At 46.2% G+C, this 17621-nt stretch overlaps 1 protein-coding gene across 1 annotated transcript in view; it reads left to right on the forward strand.

The window, feature by feature from the left end:
- UBE3C (ubiquitin protein ligase E3C) overlaps nucleotides 1–17621 on the forward strand; it is a 119629-nt gene that overhangs the window by 67119 nt on the left and 34889 nt on the right. The window contains exons 14-18 of the mRNA XM_003983254.6: nucleotides 3660–3764; nucleotides 6062–6149; nucleotides 7103–7200; nucleotides 8767–8899; nucleotides 13750–13997. Of these exons, the coding sequence (XP_003983303.3) occupies nucleotides 3660–3764; nucleotides 6062–6149; nucleotides 7103–7200; nucleotides 8767–8899; nucleotides 13750–13997 (672 nt within the window). The remainder of the gene's footprint in view (nucleotides 1–3659; nucleotides 3765–6061; nucleotides 6150–7102; nucleotides 7201–8766; nucleotides 8900–13749; nucleotides 13998–17621) is intronic.

Raw genomic sequence — 17621 nt, forward strand, 5'->3', positions numbered from 1 at the left:
CTAGTATTACCAGATTTAGCAAATAAAAATGTGTCACCCAGTTAAATTTTAATGTCATGGCTTGTTTTAGATAAAAATATGTCCTGTGCAGTATTTTGGATATACTTACATTTTTTAAAAAAGCAATATTTGGAGCATATTTATTCTAAAAAATTATTTGCTATTTACCTGAAATTAAAATTTAACAGGTGTCTTTATGTTTTCGGCTAAATCCTCTCCAAGATTCCTCTTTGAGGTTGGCCTGCCGTCCGCTCTGACCTGTAAGACCCGCTTTTTCACAGTGACTCCTTCTTGACATCTCGCCCTTTACAAGCCTCCTCAGGCCCCCATCACTTTGCGCCTCCCGCTTTCTCCTCCCTCCCTCTCTCTCCCTTTCCTTGTTTCTGAAAGAGGATCGATTGTACCAGGACATGTATAAGTAATATGCGATTACTGGGGTGCCTGGGGGGCTCCATCGGTTGAGCGTCCCACTTCGGCTCAGGTCACGATCTCGCGGTTCGTGAGAGTCAGGCCCTGCGTGGGGCTCTGCATTGGTGGTGTGGAGCCTGCTTGGGAGTCTCTCTCTCTCTCTGCCCCTTCCCCACTTGCACTCTCTTTCTCAAAATAAATAAATAAATAAACTTTAAAAAGAAGTAATTTGTGATTGCTTCTTTTTTTATACTTAGGATGTGAAAATAAGACAGTGGCTGCCTGCATTGAAACTTTTTAGTGTTTAATTTCACAGTAATTTAAAAGAAGAAAGTAACTTATGGCATTAATTGCCTCATACATAGTTTCATGTCTGTGACCTGCAGAAAACAAATGTCCTCATGACCAGAGGTTGAAAGATGACTACCAGGAGGCAGATAGAAGGTTTTATTCTAGAGTGAGGCAGCCCTGGCCCTGCCCCTCACGGGCCCGGGAGCAAGTCTCTCACCCTCAGGAAAGCTACGTTTCCTCAGCTGTGCAACGGGGAAGGTCAGTACAAGAGGATGCCACCTTTCAGTGGGGTGCCACGCGTGAGCCATAAGTAAATGGGCGCAGTTAAAGAAATACATGAAACGTGTGTCAGAAAGCATGTCTTCTGTTAACAGTCGTGGTGTATCGTGTAAATTTCGGCCCAGTATCTGTTCAGTCTGAATTTACTTGAAATACTAATATAGCTGGTTATGAAAATGGAAAGGTGTAAGCTGTGATATTTTTAAAAAATTTTGTTTGTTTATTTATTTATTTTGAGAGAGAGACGGAGCAGAGGGGAGGCAGAGACAGAGTCCCAAACAGGCTCCACGCTGTCAGCACGGAGCCCGATGCGGGGCTTGAACCCATGAGCATGAGATCACGACCTGAGCGGAAATCAACAGTCGGACCCTTAACCGACTGAGCCCCCCAGGCGCCCCGAGATGTGATAAACTTCAAAGAAAAAGATGGTGCTTCTGTCTGTGCTCTCGGAAGAGGGCACGTGCTTGTGTCGTGCTCTGCGTGCACCGACCCGTCGGTTGTCCCAGACAAGACCACACGTGTAGCGTAACTCATCGCCATCTGGTCTTTTCGTGCTCATAGAGCATTGCATGTGCCTGACTTAACCCCTGAGCAAGCATAAGAGAGTCAGGAGCGGGGGGTGACCGGCTGCGGGTTCAGGCTGACTCACCTAAGCTAATTACTGCTGATTCAGAAAGGATGTTACTATAGTATTAGGATAGGCCTTCACCTGCCACAAGGGATGTGGAAGAACAAACTGGGAAGACATTGCACCAGTCAGAAGGCTGTATTCTAGGTCTTGAGACGTTTATGCTGGTGTGGTTTTGCCTGTGTGGCCGAACTGCTCAGCTACTAACTGTTGGCTCCATCCGTGGGCATCTCATCCAAGCCGTGTGTCCACATTACAGCCGTCTGAGGTGTCAGCCGAGGGCCCTTTCTCACCTGCTTTTGTTGGACACTCGGAGTTTTTGGGATCCCTGGATGCCAGGGTTTGCATGTCATGAAAGAAGCATTGGTATTTCTATGGTATATACATGCCGGGTTGTAAATTTTAAATTAAAGAAAAAATTTTTTTAATGTTTGTTTCTTTTTGAGAGAGAGACAGACGCGCACACACGGAGCATGAGCAGGGGACGCTGGGGGGGTGGGGCAGAAAAGAGAGGGAGGGAGACACAATCCCAAGCAGGCTAAGAACGGTCAGCGTAGAGCCCAACGCGGGGCTCGAACCCACTAACCGTGAGATCGTGACCTGACCCGAAGTCGGATGCCTGACTGACTGAGCCATGCAGGCACCCCTGAATTGTAAAATTTTAAAGAGAAATCTCTATTAACAGTTGAAATTATGCAGTCTTATTTGTCTTGTGGGTATGTTTGGAAATTTATCATGTTATCCTAATTTTTTTCCTTACCCGAATTATATTTTATCCTAATTCCTTATCCAAATTGTATTTTACTTAATTAGAGGCCATGTGGACAGAGGCCTGGCTGACTTTTTCGGAAAACGTCATCATAGCCTTACTTTCACTACATAGTAGTTGTATGATCAAATTCTGGTTGTAAAGGTTTAAAACTTTGGATTTACAATTTTGTGTTGGTTTTATCTTGGCTTATTGCAAAGTACATTTGTATTTAATAAAGAATGTCAGGTCTTATTTTTTATTTTTTATTCCCGCCATCGGGTCTTTTTTAAATAGGCAGTGCCATTAGCTCTCTTACTCATATAGTCTAAAATTTATGATTAATTATTGATCCCAAGTCAGTCATTGAATGCCTACTAGGTTTGCGGGTCCTCAGCTGGCTTTTCTTCAGAGGCAGCTTCCTACGTAGCCAGAGAGGGACCAGAGCTCACTGCAGAAGCTGTACTGAAATGCAAAGTGTCAGCATGGGGGGCTTTATGAGAGGAGTGGGCCCAGTGTGTGTAGAATCATGGTGAGAAGCAGGCCTGACTCCAGAGACGTGTATAAGGGAAAGACAGGAATTGTTGGTCTTTTTTGGCAGATGTCAGAGGTCCATGTAGGACTCTCCCCCACCCCCCCGCCCGTGCACTTGACAGAGCGTCTTTTAAGAAAAAATAAATGCTCTTACTGTAGGAAAAAGTTTTACAAAATGGCCGTACTTGGAGATTTCTTACATTATAGCTCAAATGAGCTAATACATTTCCAAATTTGTGTTTCAAAACCCATTTGCTGCTACCTCCTTTGTAGACAGCCTTTAACATGTTCCTGTTAATTTTTCTCTCTTCACTGGCACTTAACTAACCACTTTGTACTTGACTCATTCTTGAGGCACCTGGGTGGCTCAGTCGGTTAAGCGTCCGACTCTTGATTTCGGCTCAGGTCATGATCCCACGGTTCATGGGATCGGACCCCACTCAGCCTCTACACTGACCGCATGGAGGCTGCTTGGGATCATCTCTCTCCCCCTCTCTCTGTCCCTCCCCTACTCTCTCTCTCTCTCTTTCTCTAAAAAATTAACATTTTTTTAAAATTGTATTGTTTATCTTAACAAAACACAGACTCATTCTTGGGGTCACAGGATAAGGTACTCTCCTGTGGCCTGACTGGTGGTGGCCGAGGGGAGGCCCGGACGGCCCAGCCCACGCACTCACAGGCATACAGGGGAGCTGCCGTGTTGTTGCCTCTCTTGTACGGTGGTCGTTACTGGGCTTGCTCACGTGACTCAGTCCTGCTCTCCCTCTGCAGGTTATCACCAGCCTTGTGAAGATGCTGAAGTCCAGAGACACCAGAAGAAATTTCTGTCCTCCAAGCCACTGGCTGTCAGAACAGGAAGATATTAAAGCAGATAAGGTTTATGGAAAGATCTTTTTAAATAGTTTTCATTAAACATTGTCTCAGCTTTTGTCTTTCGAGGGAGGATAAAGCCTTTTAAATTGGTTCATTTGGTTCATTTATTACTTAGTATGTAACAAAATATTAACAGTAAACTTTTTTTATTAACGCTTAGGTCACAAGATAGAATATATAGCAGTACCATCGACTTAAACATGCGTCCTGAGTTTGTTATTAATCCTGATTTTCTCCTTTAACCACAAATTATATTGAAGCCTAGTGGTTCTTTGTTGGGGTTGCAAAAGATGTTGCTTTTATTGAAAGGTATTATAATTATTGACGCATATTTGGTACTTAGAGGAAATGGAGCGTGTCCTTGATTTTCTAAAGGAACAGACAAATTTGAATGTTACTAAAATTACTAAAACCTAGGTCTAAAGTAGACTCAGTAGTATAATATATTTTCAGAAATGTAAGTAACATTAACAGACGTCTATGAACCGTTTTCGTTCTTGTTTGTCAGTGAAAGGCATGATTGTATTCATTTCAAAATCTCGGGGTGGAGGGTGGAGGGTGTAGAAGGAACAGGACCGTAGAAGCATTAAAGGAAAGAAAACAGCAGGCGCCTGGGTGGCTCAGTCAGTTAAGCATCCGACTCGCTCTCAGCTCAGGTCTTGATCTCAGGGTCATGAGTTCAGGCCCCACATTGGGCTCCACTCGGGGCGTAGAGCCTACTTAAAAAGAAGAAGAAGAAGAAGAAAACAGAGGTGCTTTGTAACAGTTTCAGAAGCATTACTGTGTCTGCATGAATCTTGGAGCGTGTGGCACCTAGCTGTGCCCACTGGTTAGGCTGCGAAACCACGGCCAACGCTGTAGCAGATGGACATCTCCAAGGCCCGGGATGGGGCCTCCGAACAACATTTACCACCAAAAGGAAACAGCCTTTGGAACGATGGAGTGTCTTGTCACTGGAGTGTACGGGAACCACAGGAGGCCCCGGCCCTTCGGAACAGGTGTAATGGACTAAACGTCGAATATGCTTAAATCTGTGAGTTACGGGCGCCTGGCCGGCTCAGTCAGAAGAGCATGGGACTCTTGATCTCAGGGTTGTGGTTCCAAACCCCACATTGGGTGTTGACATTACTCAAACAAATAAAACTTTTTCAAAAGTGTTCTAAACGTTAGAAAATGAAGAACGTGATTGGCCATCTTATAAGCAGAGGAACCACCTTATTATTTTGAGGACGGGTTCGGAAAAAAGTAATCATGCACTGAGTCTGCCTTTCCCTTACAAACTTCATGTATCTCAGGCTGAGTAGTGGTGATGTGAGACCCTTCTCGGTGTAGGGGTGGCTCATGATGCATGAAGAAGCTGCTTTTGACCTGGAGTCCCACAGTCTGCAGCTCTGATGAGTCAACGGTCTAGGCGGTGCCCTCGGGGTGCAGGCCACAAGGGGACCTGCTGATACCGGCCTGGAGACCCCAGCAGATGAGGGTCCAGTGAGGAGGGTCCAGTGCCGGACGCCCCTCGCTGTGCCGCTGCTACCCCAGGAGACTCAGCTGTGGAAAAAACGTCAGCTGCGCCACCCCGTGCCTGGTAGCGCAGCTGGTCCCTCTTTTGGCCTCATCGCTTTGTAACAACGGGTACCCAGACCTGCGGTCACCGGGCACGTGCCTTGAGGAAAGGACACTCTGCCCATGAAGCGTCCTGGCCAGAAACCGAACCTGGATGTGAGGAGCCCTCCTGATGCCGCTGCACATGTGTGTGGGAACCGGGCCAGAAGCCCATGTTAGCCCCGAGGGGCCTCAGCCGGCAGCACAGCCCGGACGGGGGGGGGGGGGGGGGCCTGGCCCTGCCACCCAGCTGCTCTGACCCGGCCCGCTCAGGGCCGGGGGAGCCCACGGAGCGGCGAGGTTTCCAGAGTGCACACGACCCCAGCCTCGCTGGATACTCAGATTTTGTAATTATGAGATGCTGAATATTTAGTAGTAAGAAATTCATTCTTTAAGCGTGATGCGTTTTCGTTTAGAAAGTGATCACATGACCGTTTACTATATGCACCTGTTACACGGCATTAACCAGAAGCAGCAGAGAGTTCCCTGGGATGTGTTAGAAGCAGTTACACTGTCAAAGCGTGAAAGGGTAGCCAGCAGGGGAGAGAGGGGGGGACGAGGACATGGAAAGGACATGAGATCAAAGAGCAGGACCCGGCTGACACTCAGTACGTGTAAGGCACGATTTAGTTCACATGTGACAAGTTAAAGTTCGAGCCACAGCACAAGGATGTACTAAGCAAGCGTCGCCGGCTCCGCAGGTCACCCAGCTCTACGTTCCGGCTTCCAGACACGTGTGGAGGTACCGGCGGATGGGGAGGATCGGCCCCCTGCAGTCGAGCCTGGACGGTGAGTTCTCTGTGGCCTTGCAGTCCCCCTTTCCGTTCAGGGTTATGGACTTCCATTCCGTACTGGGAAGTTCACTCTTTTCAGTGTACTGTTCTGTGATTTTTGATAAACATAGGCCACCATGATCAACCATAGAGAAAAGGCTCATCGTTCCAGAAATTACCTCGTGTTCCTTTGTACTTAGCCCTCGCCCCGGCTCCTTGCCCCAGCCCCTGCCCCTGGGAACCACTGATTTGTTTTTGTCCTGGTAGCTTTGCCTTTTCCAGAACGTCTTTAAATGGAACCATGTAGTGTGTAGCCTTGTGCGTCTGGGAGGGAAGGGTCTAAGCAGACCTCAAGGACATGGTGGGTTCTGCTCTCCACCACCGCAATCAAGTGTATGTCGCAGAACAAGTCAAATGAATTTTTTGGCGTTCCAGCGTATGTAAAGGTTAAGAGTGCCGTCGCATTACGTCTAAAGAAACGACAAATGTACCTTCGTTAGAAGAAACTTTTAGGGGCGCCTGGGTGGCTCGGTCAGTTGAGCATCTCACTCTTGGTTTTGGCTCAGGTCATGATCCACGCCTGCCTCGGGCTCCATGCTGAGTGTGCAGCCTGCTTGGGATTCTCTCCCTGCCCTCCCTCACTCGCACTCTCACGCTCTCTATCATATTAAAAAAATACACTTTTTGGAAATGATGCTATCATCTGAGTCGTTTCAGTGACTGAGAATCAGGGATCACAGATGACCGTAACAAATGTAATTATGAGAAAGTTAGAAATGTTTCAAGAATTACCGAAATGTGACACGAGGACACGAAGTGTGCAAGTGCTGCTGGAAATGGTGCCCACGGAGGCGCCGGGCACGGGGTCAGCTCCCACCTTCTGTTCGTAGCACACAGTGTCTGCCAGGTGCCGCAGGGTGGGGTGTGTCCATGCCCGTAACTCCACAAAGCCTTTAAAATGTGTTGCAGTGGGTTTGGAGTCCCCACCGCTGTCTGTCTCTGAGGAAAGACAACTCGCCATCCTGACAGAATTGCCCTTTGTGGTTCCATTTGAGGAGCGAGTCAAGGTAAGCAGTTTGGTGTCTTTATAGACCGCCTGTGTGTCACAGTCACTTAGCATCATTTCAGTGTTGAACTAACACCAGCCAGAAAGTCTCCAAAGATGTGTGGTGCCCAGCTGATTCTGTACTTCTTATTTTCCTCATTAGGTGATAATAGCTGAGCGCGATTTATAAAAGCATAGTCCAGGGGCGCCTGGGTGGCTCAGTCAGTTATTAGCGTCTGACTCTTCATTTCGGCTCGGGTCATGATCTCACGGTGGGGTCCTTGGGTCGAGCCCCCGAGTCAGGGCGGAGCCTGCGTGGGATTCTTTCTGCCCCGCCCCCACTCGCGTGCATCCCTGCGCTTTCTCTCTCAAAATAAATAAACTTTTTCTTTTCTTTTCTTTTCTTTTCTTTTCTTTTCTTTTTTTTTTTTTTTAGAAAGCATAGTCCAACCAAGTACCTCTTTATATAGACTCGAAAGATTTTCTCCTTAGTTGTACCTAGAGTTCAGAGGCCTGTCACACCATTGTCGTCTTATGGGAGGATGAGGTCCTTTGTCTACTGAATTTTGTATTGGTTTTGAAAATGCATATTTTTTGAAAAGATATGCTTCTGTACATTATGTTGAAGTTATTTATCACAAACACTAGTTTATAAAAGAGACTTGGATAGTTAACTTCTTGCCTGGTCATTTTTGACTAATGTACAAAACTTTGTATTTATCTGTTTTGAGATTTTAAAATGTTTTGTTTGTATTCATCAACTTAGCAAATTTCTAAAAACTACCAGGCTTTTTTTTTTTTAAGTTTACTTAGTTAGAAAGAGAGTGAGCTGGGGAGGGGCAGAGAGAGAGAATCCTAAGCAGGCTTCACACTGACAGCATGGAGCCCAGTGTGGGGCTCGAACTCATGAATTGTGAGATCATGACCTGAGCTGAATTCCAGAGTTGGACACTTAACGGACCGAGCTACCCAGGCGCCCCTACCAGGCTCTATTCTTAAGTAATGGATTCAAGAGGGTAATTTTAGTCCTGCCCACTCTTTATACGATGAGCAAAAGATCGAATTTCTTTTAAAGCTGTTGGTGTTTCTTTATTAAGACACACACACACACACACACACACACACACACACACACACACACACAGAGGCACAAATGCAACATGATATTACATAGTTCCTGAGCTCCCTCTACTGGATTTTTAGCATCAAAAAAAAAAAAATCAGTTGAGTTTTATTGTTAGGGAGATATTCCTACTAGTGATACACAGCTTTACAAAGAAAGATATTCGTTCTTTTTCTGTCACCTGGGTTTTTCTAAAGGGTTTGTAAAAGAAAATACTGACAATACTACAGCATGGGACTTTAAAAATTTGTTGTAAGATGGGGAAGAGGAGCAAGGTTACAAATACACAAATATCACATGTCTACGATATTTGGCCGAAAGTCCATATTCGATACCTTGGCTTTTAAAATTTGTTTCTGAATTCACGGAGATAGAAGACTGAAGATTTATGTAGCAGTTTTTTGTTGCTTATGTTTATAACAAAGTCTCATTTCAGATAACCTGACAGCTTCCTCTGTTTGTTAGATCTTTCAAAGGTTGATTTATGCAGATAAGCAAGAGGTGCAAGGAGACGGTCCGTTTCTGGATGGAATTAATGTCACTATAAGAAGAAATTATATTTATGAAGATGCTTATGACAAACTTTCCCCAGAAAATGGTATGTATAATTCTGTCTGTGTGTATGCGTGCGGCAGGGGGAGCCTGAGGGATTCTTTTAGAAAAAGGTCCTCACGAAAACCTTGGTGTCCGTCGTCTTGTTCTGTAATGAGTTTTAACAGTGAAATGTTGTATGCCGGGTCTGTAGATGTGTATTATCAAATAACATTCCTAAGACTGACAGATAATGATTGCAACAGGAGACTTTTTCAAATAGTGATTTCTGTTTTTAAGGCAAAAAAACCCCTCCACTCCACCTGCAGATGTCTGTTTCTAAAATTTAGTTGACGACCTAGAATTCTGAAGATGTTGGTGGGCGCCGTTTACGTTCTGTGTTATGTGTGTCTTATAAACTCTAAGCCTTGTTTAACGTGCCAGAATAAACTCAGTGCAATGCAGATTTCTTGATAAAAGGACGTGGGCTTCAGTGTCAGTGCTAGTAGAGAAAGACCGGAGAGATTTCTCCCGTAACAGCACTTTGGATCGTGCGTAGAGGTCAGTGACACGTTTTGTCTCCTGTGAGTATCTGACACCCAGCATTAAGTGTTGTATCACCAGCTTACATGTTCATAGTTTTTCCTTCAAGAGTATGGGATCCCTGTTAACTGCATTAAATCAGGGCTAGATCGGTACAGGGAGCTCGCAGCGGAAGGTGGCAGGCAGGGTCGGGATCACGGCTGCAGGAGATGGGAGGTCGTCAGAAGTGAAGTAACAGTCGCTTCTCCGAGGGGAGCAAAACCTCGACTCAAGTGATTTTTTTCTTAAAGAGCTAATTTTGTTACGCTGTGGGAATAACGGCAGAAGGCCAGCGTCAGTCACCGGTCCCTTCTCTTCCAGGTTTTGTGTGTGAGGGTTTGATGTTCACATAATGTGGTTTTCTCACCTAATCTGTGCCATAGCCCTCTGAAGGCGGACCGCCGCTGTCCCAGCTCACTGCCAGCCAGCATGGTTCGTTTGTAAGTTTTACCTGCGAACGGGGCAAAATCCGGAACTCTGACTCAAACCCAACACACTTTTGAGAAAAACTGGACCTCCACCTGGGGGCTCCTCGATCCCCGCGAATCGGCGGTAGTAGCTGTGGTGTGTCTGCCACTTGGCCGGGGCTCTCGCGCTGCGGCCCGGAGTCCTTGTCCTCTGTCCGGCTCAATTCACGGGTGCTCAGTAGATGTTTGTTGAATTTGCGATTGAACCTGGGGAAAACTCGAGAGACGAAATGATAATTTGCCAGCCGCTAAGACTGTGGGTGAGAGCAGAAGTGAGGCACGGTCGGTGCTGCAGGGTGTCGGGAAGGGGAGGCCTGCCCGCGTGGCCGGTCCCGCGCAGCCGCTTGGGCGCTCATTCTCGCAGGCTTGCTTCCTGCACGTGCTGCAGGTGGGGTGCCTCCAAATGTGGTCGGCGGCGACTTCAAACTAGCTTTGAAACTATTCATGTAGATGGTTTTTAAAGACATTACTGTCCAGTTAGAACAAACCGCAGATTTCCTAATAAACCCTGAAGCTTAAAGTTGTTCAAAAGTTGACCCTACTCTGCCTCCCGAGGTGTGTTCTGATACTTGCGCTGAGTTCAAGGGATGTGGAAAAACCTTCCCATAATGCTTCGTCATAATGCTTTAGATCTCTGCAGATGCTCTGAGTCAGGCCTTCTTGACAGGAGTTTTCAAACCATGGCTTAAAATTGGTATCTCACCAGTGAGAGGAGTAAAATTAACTGTCATCTCTGAATGTTTCATTTACTTAGGGGAAGTTGGTGGGAAGTGCTTTGTTGATTGATCATCTATGTATAATCGGTTAATGTGATTACCCCGTGTATCTAGTCGTTAAAGCAAATCCTTCCTTCACCAATGCTCGGCATCTGTCATCTCGGAACAGGTTTCTCAAGTGTGGGCGTCAGCTGGTAGGGGGAGAGCTGGCTGCTGGGGCTCCAGCCTGGGCGGTGGGCGGTCCTGGAGAGCCCTCCCGTGGCGGTGCTGCCGCCATGGGGGCAGGGCGGGGGGGGAGGGGGGCGCAGAGCCGTGATCACCTTCACTCTCAGGGTTGCTGTCACTCTGGGAATGATCGCTCTTCTGGGATGAGAGCCCACCAGAGCTGGCTCTGGGCTGAGCTGTGCTCGCTCCGAGAGCCTTTGTGTGTTCGCTGGTTTTGAGGTGTTTGTTTACTGGGCAGGATTTACTACACTGTTTTCCTGAAGGGGGAATGGTAATAGAGTAAAATCAAAGTAACATTTTACTTAGTTTTTTTCCCCCCACTAAAACCTTAGCGTGTAAGTAGAGATCTTAAAATCCGTCCTTAGAAACAAGTAGTGTCAAGATATTTCAAAGGCTGGATTTGATTCTGAAATTATATTATGTTTTTTTTATTATTATTTTTTTTACATATTACTGTTTACAGAAATGAGCTTCAGGGAACCACAGAATCTCAATTCTAGCCAGAGTAGAGAGGCGACTTCCGATGGCCCACTGAGTCTCCAAGCAATCATGACACACCCCCTGCCCACCATGAGACTGTTGAAGGGGGGCCGTGGCCAAGTGTCTCCCGCCTGTAACATTTGTACGCTTAGAGTTTTTACAAAATCTGCTGCTGACTGCTATTAGTCGGTTTGAAAAACATTATATATGACAAAGAAATGCTTATAGTTCATCCTTAAAATTGGGCGTTAAAAAGGAATCTGTAAAGGTGAAAAATACCCAACTATTTTTGTGTTGTACGTACAATTACCTGTTTAGATTTCTTTTGGCATTTTACGTAGATCTTGAGATTGAACATACTTTGTAATCCTATTGATCAAAATAGATGTTGGGGTGCCTGGGTGGCTCCATCAATTAAGTGTCCGACTTCAGCCCAGGTCACGGTCTCATGGTCCATGAGTTCAAGCCCCGCGTCGGGCTCTGTGTCAGAGTCTGGAACCTGTTTCAGATTCTATGTCTCCCTCTCTCTCTTACTGTCCCCTGTTCATGCTCTGTCTCTCTCTGTCTCAAAAATAAATAAACATTAAAAAAAAATTAAAAAAAAAAAGATGCAAATGACGTATTGTGGAATCTAACCATCCCTGAAAAGCATGTTCTGATTGCTCATGTAAGTATATTAAATTGTAAAAACAAAAGAGAGAGGGCACCCCGCTGGCTCGGTCGGTAGAGTGTGCAACTCCTGACTTCAGGGTTGTGAGTTCGAGCCTCATGTTGGTGAGATTGCTTAAAAATAAAACCTCTAAGAAGAGAAAATAAAAATAAAGAAGAGAATATAGTTTAGTATAAAAGCCTGTGCTTTGTAGGCAGTAGACAAATCTTTACATTATAACACTCCTGCCACAGTGCTAGCTGTATGTCTTTAGGTAAATAATTCCTTGTCCTTGGTTTTCTTACTCCAGAGTGGAGATAATTCTTAACCCAGAAGGTTGTTAAAAGACTTGAAGTAATGTGTGTAAGATTCTAACATAAATGCTAGCTCGGGGTAAATAATCAATGATGGGTATCCCTTTATGGAGTACGAGAGCAGGCTGTAACCAGGTGGCTTAATTTGTCTCCCTTACTCTGGGGGAAATGTGAGCCTTTCCACAGAGCTCACCCAGCAGCGTTCTTCTGTCGCTGCCGGCTGGATGGGGTGGCCCTCGCCCCTGCCGGTCAGTGAAAGATAGTGTCAGTACCGCTGTGCACAGTGGTGTAGATCTCAGTCCATGTAAGAAATTGTACCGGCCCTGTTTGGACCGTGTTACAGAGGATCTACCGCCAGGCTCTGGGACTTCAGAAGTATCGACACAGCTCCCCGAAGCCACGTTCCGCTAAACCCCTTTCCGGAGTGTTTTCTAGAGGTCCTCTGTCCCTTGGCATAGGTCGGCCTCGCGGGAAGCCTGAAAGATGGTGGCGGCTCCTGAAAGCCCAGCAGCAAAGTGGCACCAGGTGCAGACCTGGGCCGAGCTGCCTGCACCTCCGAGCTCTCGGCATCGCACCCACCCTGCCCGGGGCAACCGCCCCTGCCCCGCCGCACCTGCTCGCACCTGCTCCCGCTCAGGATGCGGGTAGGGAAGGGTGAAGTTACTTTCTCAGACCCGCGCACCCTGATTAAGCCTGTCCAGTGAAGATCACCTGGTTCTGGCTTTTGGCAGAATCACTTCCGTTGGCTTGTATTTGGGGCCTGTGTCCCGAGGCCTGTACCGAACCAAGGCTGTGTATCATTGTGGGTGAGTCCAGGGTCATATCCCTGTTGACAGCACTCCTGACCTCCTGAGGACCTGGGTGGAAATTTCTCTAAGATACCGGGCTTAATTGACCAACTTTACAATTTCTTTTTATTTTAATCTCGGTGGCGCACCATAACCAAAAAGACTTGTACCCTTTTCAGCCGCTTACTGCTTTTAACGATAACGTAGATCCTGGATTCTGACTCTCCTGCCTCGTTCACCTTTTTCAGGGACTCTTTGTAATGTTAATTGCGCTGACATCTTCATTGTCCATTTATGGTTTTCACCTTTCCTGGTAACAGTTGCTGTTCCCCTGTATTCTCACGTGCTTAATTCCCTCCCTCCTAGTACAAGTCTCCTAGTATTTTAGAGCGTCCTGTCCTTTAGAATATGTGGGATGACTTTATTTGCTCCTGAACACTCAGTTTCCCCTCACCTCCACGTGTGATATGTTAACATAAAGGAACTTCTTTCTCTCTTTCTCCCATTGGCAGCTTTGGGGGAATTACTGGTTGGTCTATTTCATCGTCTGTTTTTAATCTCATTGATTTTTTTTTTTTTAGCCCTGCATTAAAATATCTCTAATACTCTTGCTCCCCTTCCAAAACTTCCTGTAGTAATACTAGCATATTTAACAATTTTTTTCTCCTCGCCCCCATCACCCCTTTGTTTTAACAGAGCCTGACTTGAAAAAGCGGATCCGCGTGCACCTGCTCAACGCACATGGCCTGGATGAAGCTGGCATCGACGGTGGTGGGATTTTCAGAGAGTTCCTCAATGAACTGCTGAAGTCGGGATTTAATCCCAATCAGGGGTTCTTTAAGACTACTAACGAGGGCCTTCTGTACCCCAGCCCAGCTGCTCACATGCTGGTGGGAGACTCCTTCGCCAGACATTACTACTTCCTGGGCAGGATGCTTGGAAAGGTACGGTGTTCTGGGACCACGGGGTGCTGGGGTGGTGTTTCCGCGTGGTTGCCGTCAGTTTCATTGAAGATCTTTATTCAAAATTGCTGAAGTAATTTTGGTGATCCCTGCATCGTATTCCTTTGTATAATAACTAACATTTCATCGTTACGTGTTACATGCACGGTAGTCACAAGCATAAAGTATTTGCACAGTATGGAGAACCTGGGGGCACATACGATAAAATCCTGTCGGTCGAAATCTTTTCAGTGGCTGTTGGCCGTCTGGCTGTGTGCTAGAAACACCAGAAAGCTCTCTGTTGCTCTCATTGGTAGTGTCACAAGTGGTTCTTTAGTTACAAGTGGTCTTTAAAGGTTCCGTAAACTTTTAGAGTGCTGCGAGGCAGACGACCATTGTTACTGGGTATGGGGTGAGTGGTACATGTGTCGTGTGCAAACTCCAGGAAAATTGGCCGTGTGAGGATGACGTGAGGGTAATGCTGTCATGAGCAGCACGTCACACACCCGCCGACCGTGCACACAAACACAATTTGCCCTTTACTGTAAGTGACAGGAAAACTTCATCTGTAGCCTGGTGGACACTTCCTGTTTATTGGTGAAACTTTGACAGGACCTGCCCCCCCCCCCCCCCCGGTAAAGTCAGAAGCAAAGCCAGGACACCCCCGATACCAGTGCTGTTCGTCAAGGAACCAGGTCAGTCCCTGCCTGTCGTCCCTGCGGATGGCTAGAACGGAGCACCACAGACGTGCAGCTTCTGAGGGACCCACCCACATGTGTTTCTCACGGTTCGGGAGGCTGGAAGGTCGCCATCAACAAGCCGCGGGGTCTCCTTGGGTGGGGGCCCTCGTCCCAGTTCACGTCCGTGCCTTCTCACCGTGTCCTCACATGATGGAAGGGGTGAGGGGCTCTCCAGGATCCCTTTGAGAAGGACACCAATCACATCCCTGAGGGCTCTGCCTCATGACCCCATCACTGTCCAGAGCCAGCCTCCTAATGCCACCGCCCTGGGGACGCAAACATTCAGTGTACCAAAGGTGGGGACAGCAGGCCAGGAGACTTCATTTAAATCCAGGGTGGCTAACTGCTTCCCCGCGGGACAGATGAAGTCCAAAAAAGAGATTTGGGTTTTCTTTCTTTTTAACTGAATACTGACTTTTTAAAAAATTTTTTATTTTAATGTTTATTTTTGAGAGAGACACAGAGAGAGAGACAGTGTGCAGGGGAGGGGCAGAGAGAGAGGGAAACAAGAGAATCCGAAACAGGCTCCAGGCTGAGCTGTCAGCACAGAGCCCGACGCGGGGCTTGAACCCACAGACTGTGAGATCGTGACCTGAGCTGAAGTCAGATTTATTAACCAAGTGAGCCACCCGGGCGCCCCACGTTGTCCATTTCTTAAATTGAGTTGTTTGTCTTCTATTATTAAGTCCTTTATATATTCTAGTTCAAGTCCTTATCCGACATGTGATTTGCAAGTATTTTCTCCCGTTCTGTGGGTTGTCTTTCACTTTCTTGATGGCTTCTAATGCATTTATTTTTCTTTTGTTGCCTGCGCTTTTGCAGTCTTGTCTAAGAAACTTGTGGTCACGTGGTTTAATCCAGGGTCGCAGAGATTTATACCTGTGTGTGTTCTAAGAATTGAGTCATTTTAGTTCTTCCATTTAAGTCTCTGCTCCATTAGGAGTTAATTTCTGTAGGTGGTGTGAGTTAGGGGTCCCAGCAGGTTCTGTCGCATGCGGACACCCCTTTGTCCTCACACCGTTTGTTAAAAAGACTTACGTGGTTCCCTTGCCCAGAGTCAGTTGACTGTGAATGTGAGGGTTTATTTCTCGACTCTCGGTTTCACTCATCTCTGTGTCTGTGCCAGCGTGGCACCGCTTTGATTACTGTGCCTTTGTTGTCAGTCTTGTGCTGTGTGTACTTACCAGTGACAAACGGTAATGAAGCCCCAGGACCCAACGCAGCAGAGGGGCAGCGGAAGGAACCGGTGGGTCGTGGATCTCTCTTTGACATGCATAGTAGGAGGTCCGGTCATTACCGTTTGCTCCGATTCCACATGCGCGGTTGTAATCATACAGATTCCTTGGAAGAGGCTTACTGATGGGCTCAGCTCGACCTCACCGTTACACCAGTATGTTTCTTTAGGCTCTCCTTATCGTTTCAGAGACCAGCTTCAGACATCGGCCTGACGTTAGATTCCTTAGCATACGTGTCAAACAGATCGTTTTCTCATTTTATTTTGAGACACCCTGCCTCTCCCTGTGGCGCCACGTGCTGGCTTTGGTGTCGGCTGTCCACCAGACCAGACCCCCCCCTCTCCCTGGCTCCCTCTGGAGCACACGGGTTTCGTAACTCGTTTCATGAAAATCTTTGAGATGATGCATAGTCCTTTTTATTAAGGTGAGCCCAAGAATCTCCTAAATTAATAATAGTAAAGTTAAAATCTAAAATAATAATGAAGGGGAGCTTTATGTTGCTAGACTAACCTGAAATACCTCCTAATTAAAAAAAAAAAATTATTTTTAAATAATCTCCACACCCAGTGTGGGGCTTGAGCTCACGACCCCAAGATCGAGAGTCACGTGCTCTACCAACCAAGCCAGCAGGGTGCCCCTGAAATATCCCCTAAGTTTGGTGGTTTTCACACGGTGCGGTGTCAGACAACAGAGTAATCTTATTTGCATGATGAGATCTTACGTTTTGTATTTTTTCTTCCTGAGTGTATAAATTGTCCCATCTTGATTAATACAGAGACAGGAAAATTGGACCATCCTGGTTCACTAAAGTCTTCTGGTCAATGGTTCTGTAAGTTTGAGGGGATAGACTCCTTTCCCCTGAGTTATCCCCTGGCACGCTATTCTTGACGGCACTCGTGAAGACGCAGGTGCAGGGCGGATGACCGATCGCTGTCCCTCCTTTGCTCCGGAATGTGCATCACTTCACACCAGACTCTGGAGACTTTGTCCCAGAAGTGAAGTTTATGTCAAGTGTAGTTCAATAATCTTTAAAGCGGTGAAGGTTAGATAAAATCAGTAAGAAAACTAGTTGTTTGATGATGGTAGATAATTTCGTTTCACATAGTTAAGTTTTTACTGATATAATTTTCTGCATTTTCCAGAAATCCCTAAGGGAGTGCTAGTTTCTAAAAGATCTGATTATTTTCTGATTACAAATGGTTAAACTTGGTGCCAACATGTTAAAAATTGTCGAGATCTAAGTGAGTGTAATAGTATAGGGCTAATAGTATGGTATCTGAACATTAAATCCTTAGCAGAAGAAAATTGTATATTGATTGATTATGATATTTATTGGGTCATAATGTATTTAAATTTTCTTTAATGCATATGTTAGTGATTGTTTACTGTGATGAAGTGCAAAGAGGTCTTCAAGAGCAATCCTGCATAGAAAGAATTACCTCATGTCAGTGGTCACTTCTCAATTAAAAGTTCCATTAGCAGATGGTTCCTGCTTCTGGTGTGGGTCGTGATTGCATTTTATCGCCTGTAAATCAGGCTGTCGACAGGGAATAAATAAACAGCTCAAGGATGTGGTAATGTCATCTTGAACTTTTTTTTACAGATAGAAGCACCTAGGTCCATTTAAACCAATTAAGTTCAGAAATTTATTG

Source organism: Felis catus, chromosome A2, assembly GCF_018350175.1.
Source record: "Felis catus isolate Fca126 chromosome A2, F.catus_Fca126_mat1.0, whole genome shotgun sequence".
Taxonomy (NCBI): Eukaryota; Metazoa; Chordata; class Mammalia; order Carnivora; family Felidae; genus Felis; species Felis catus.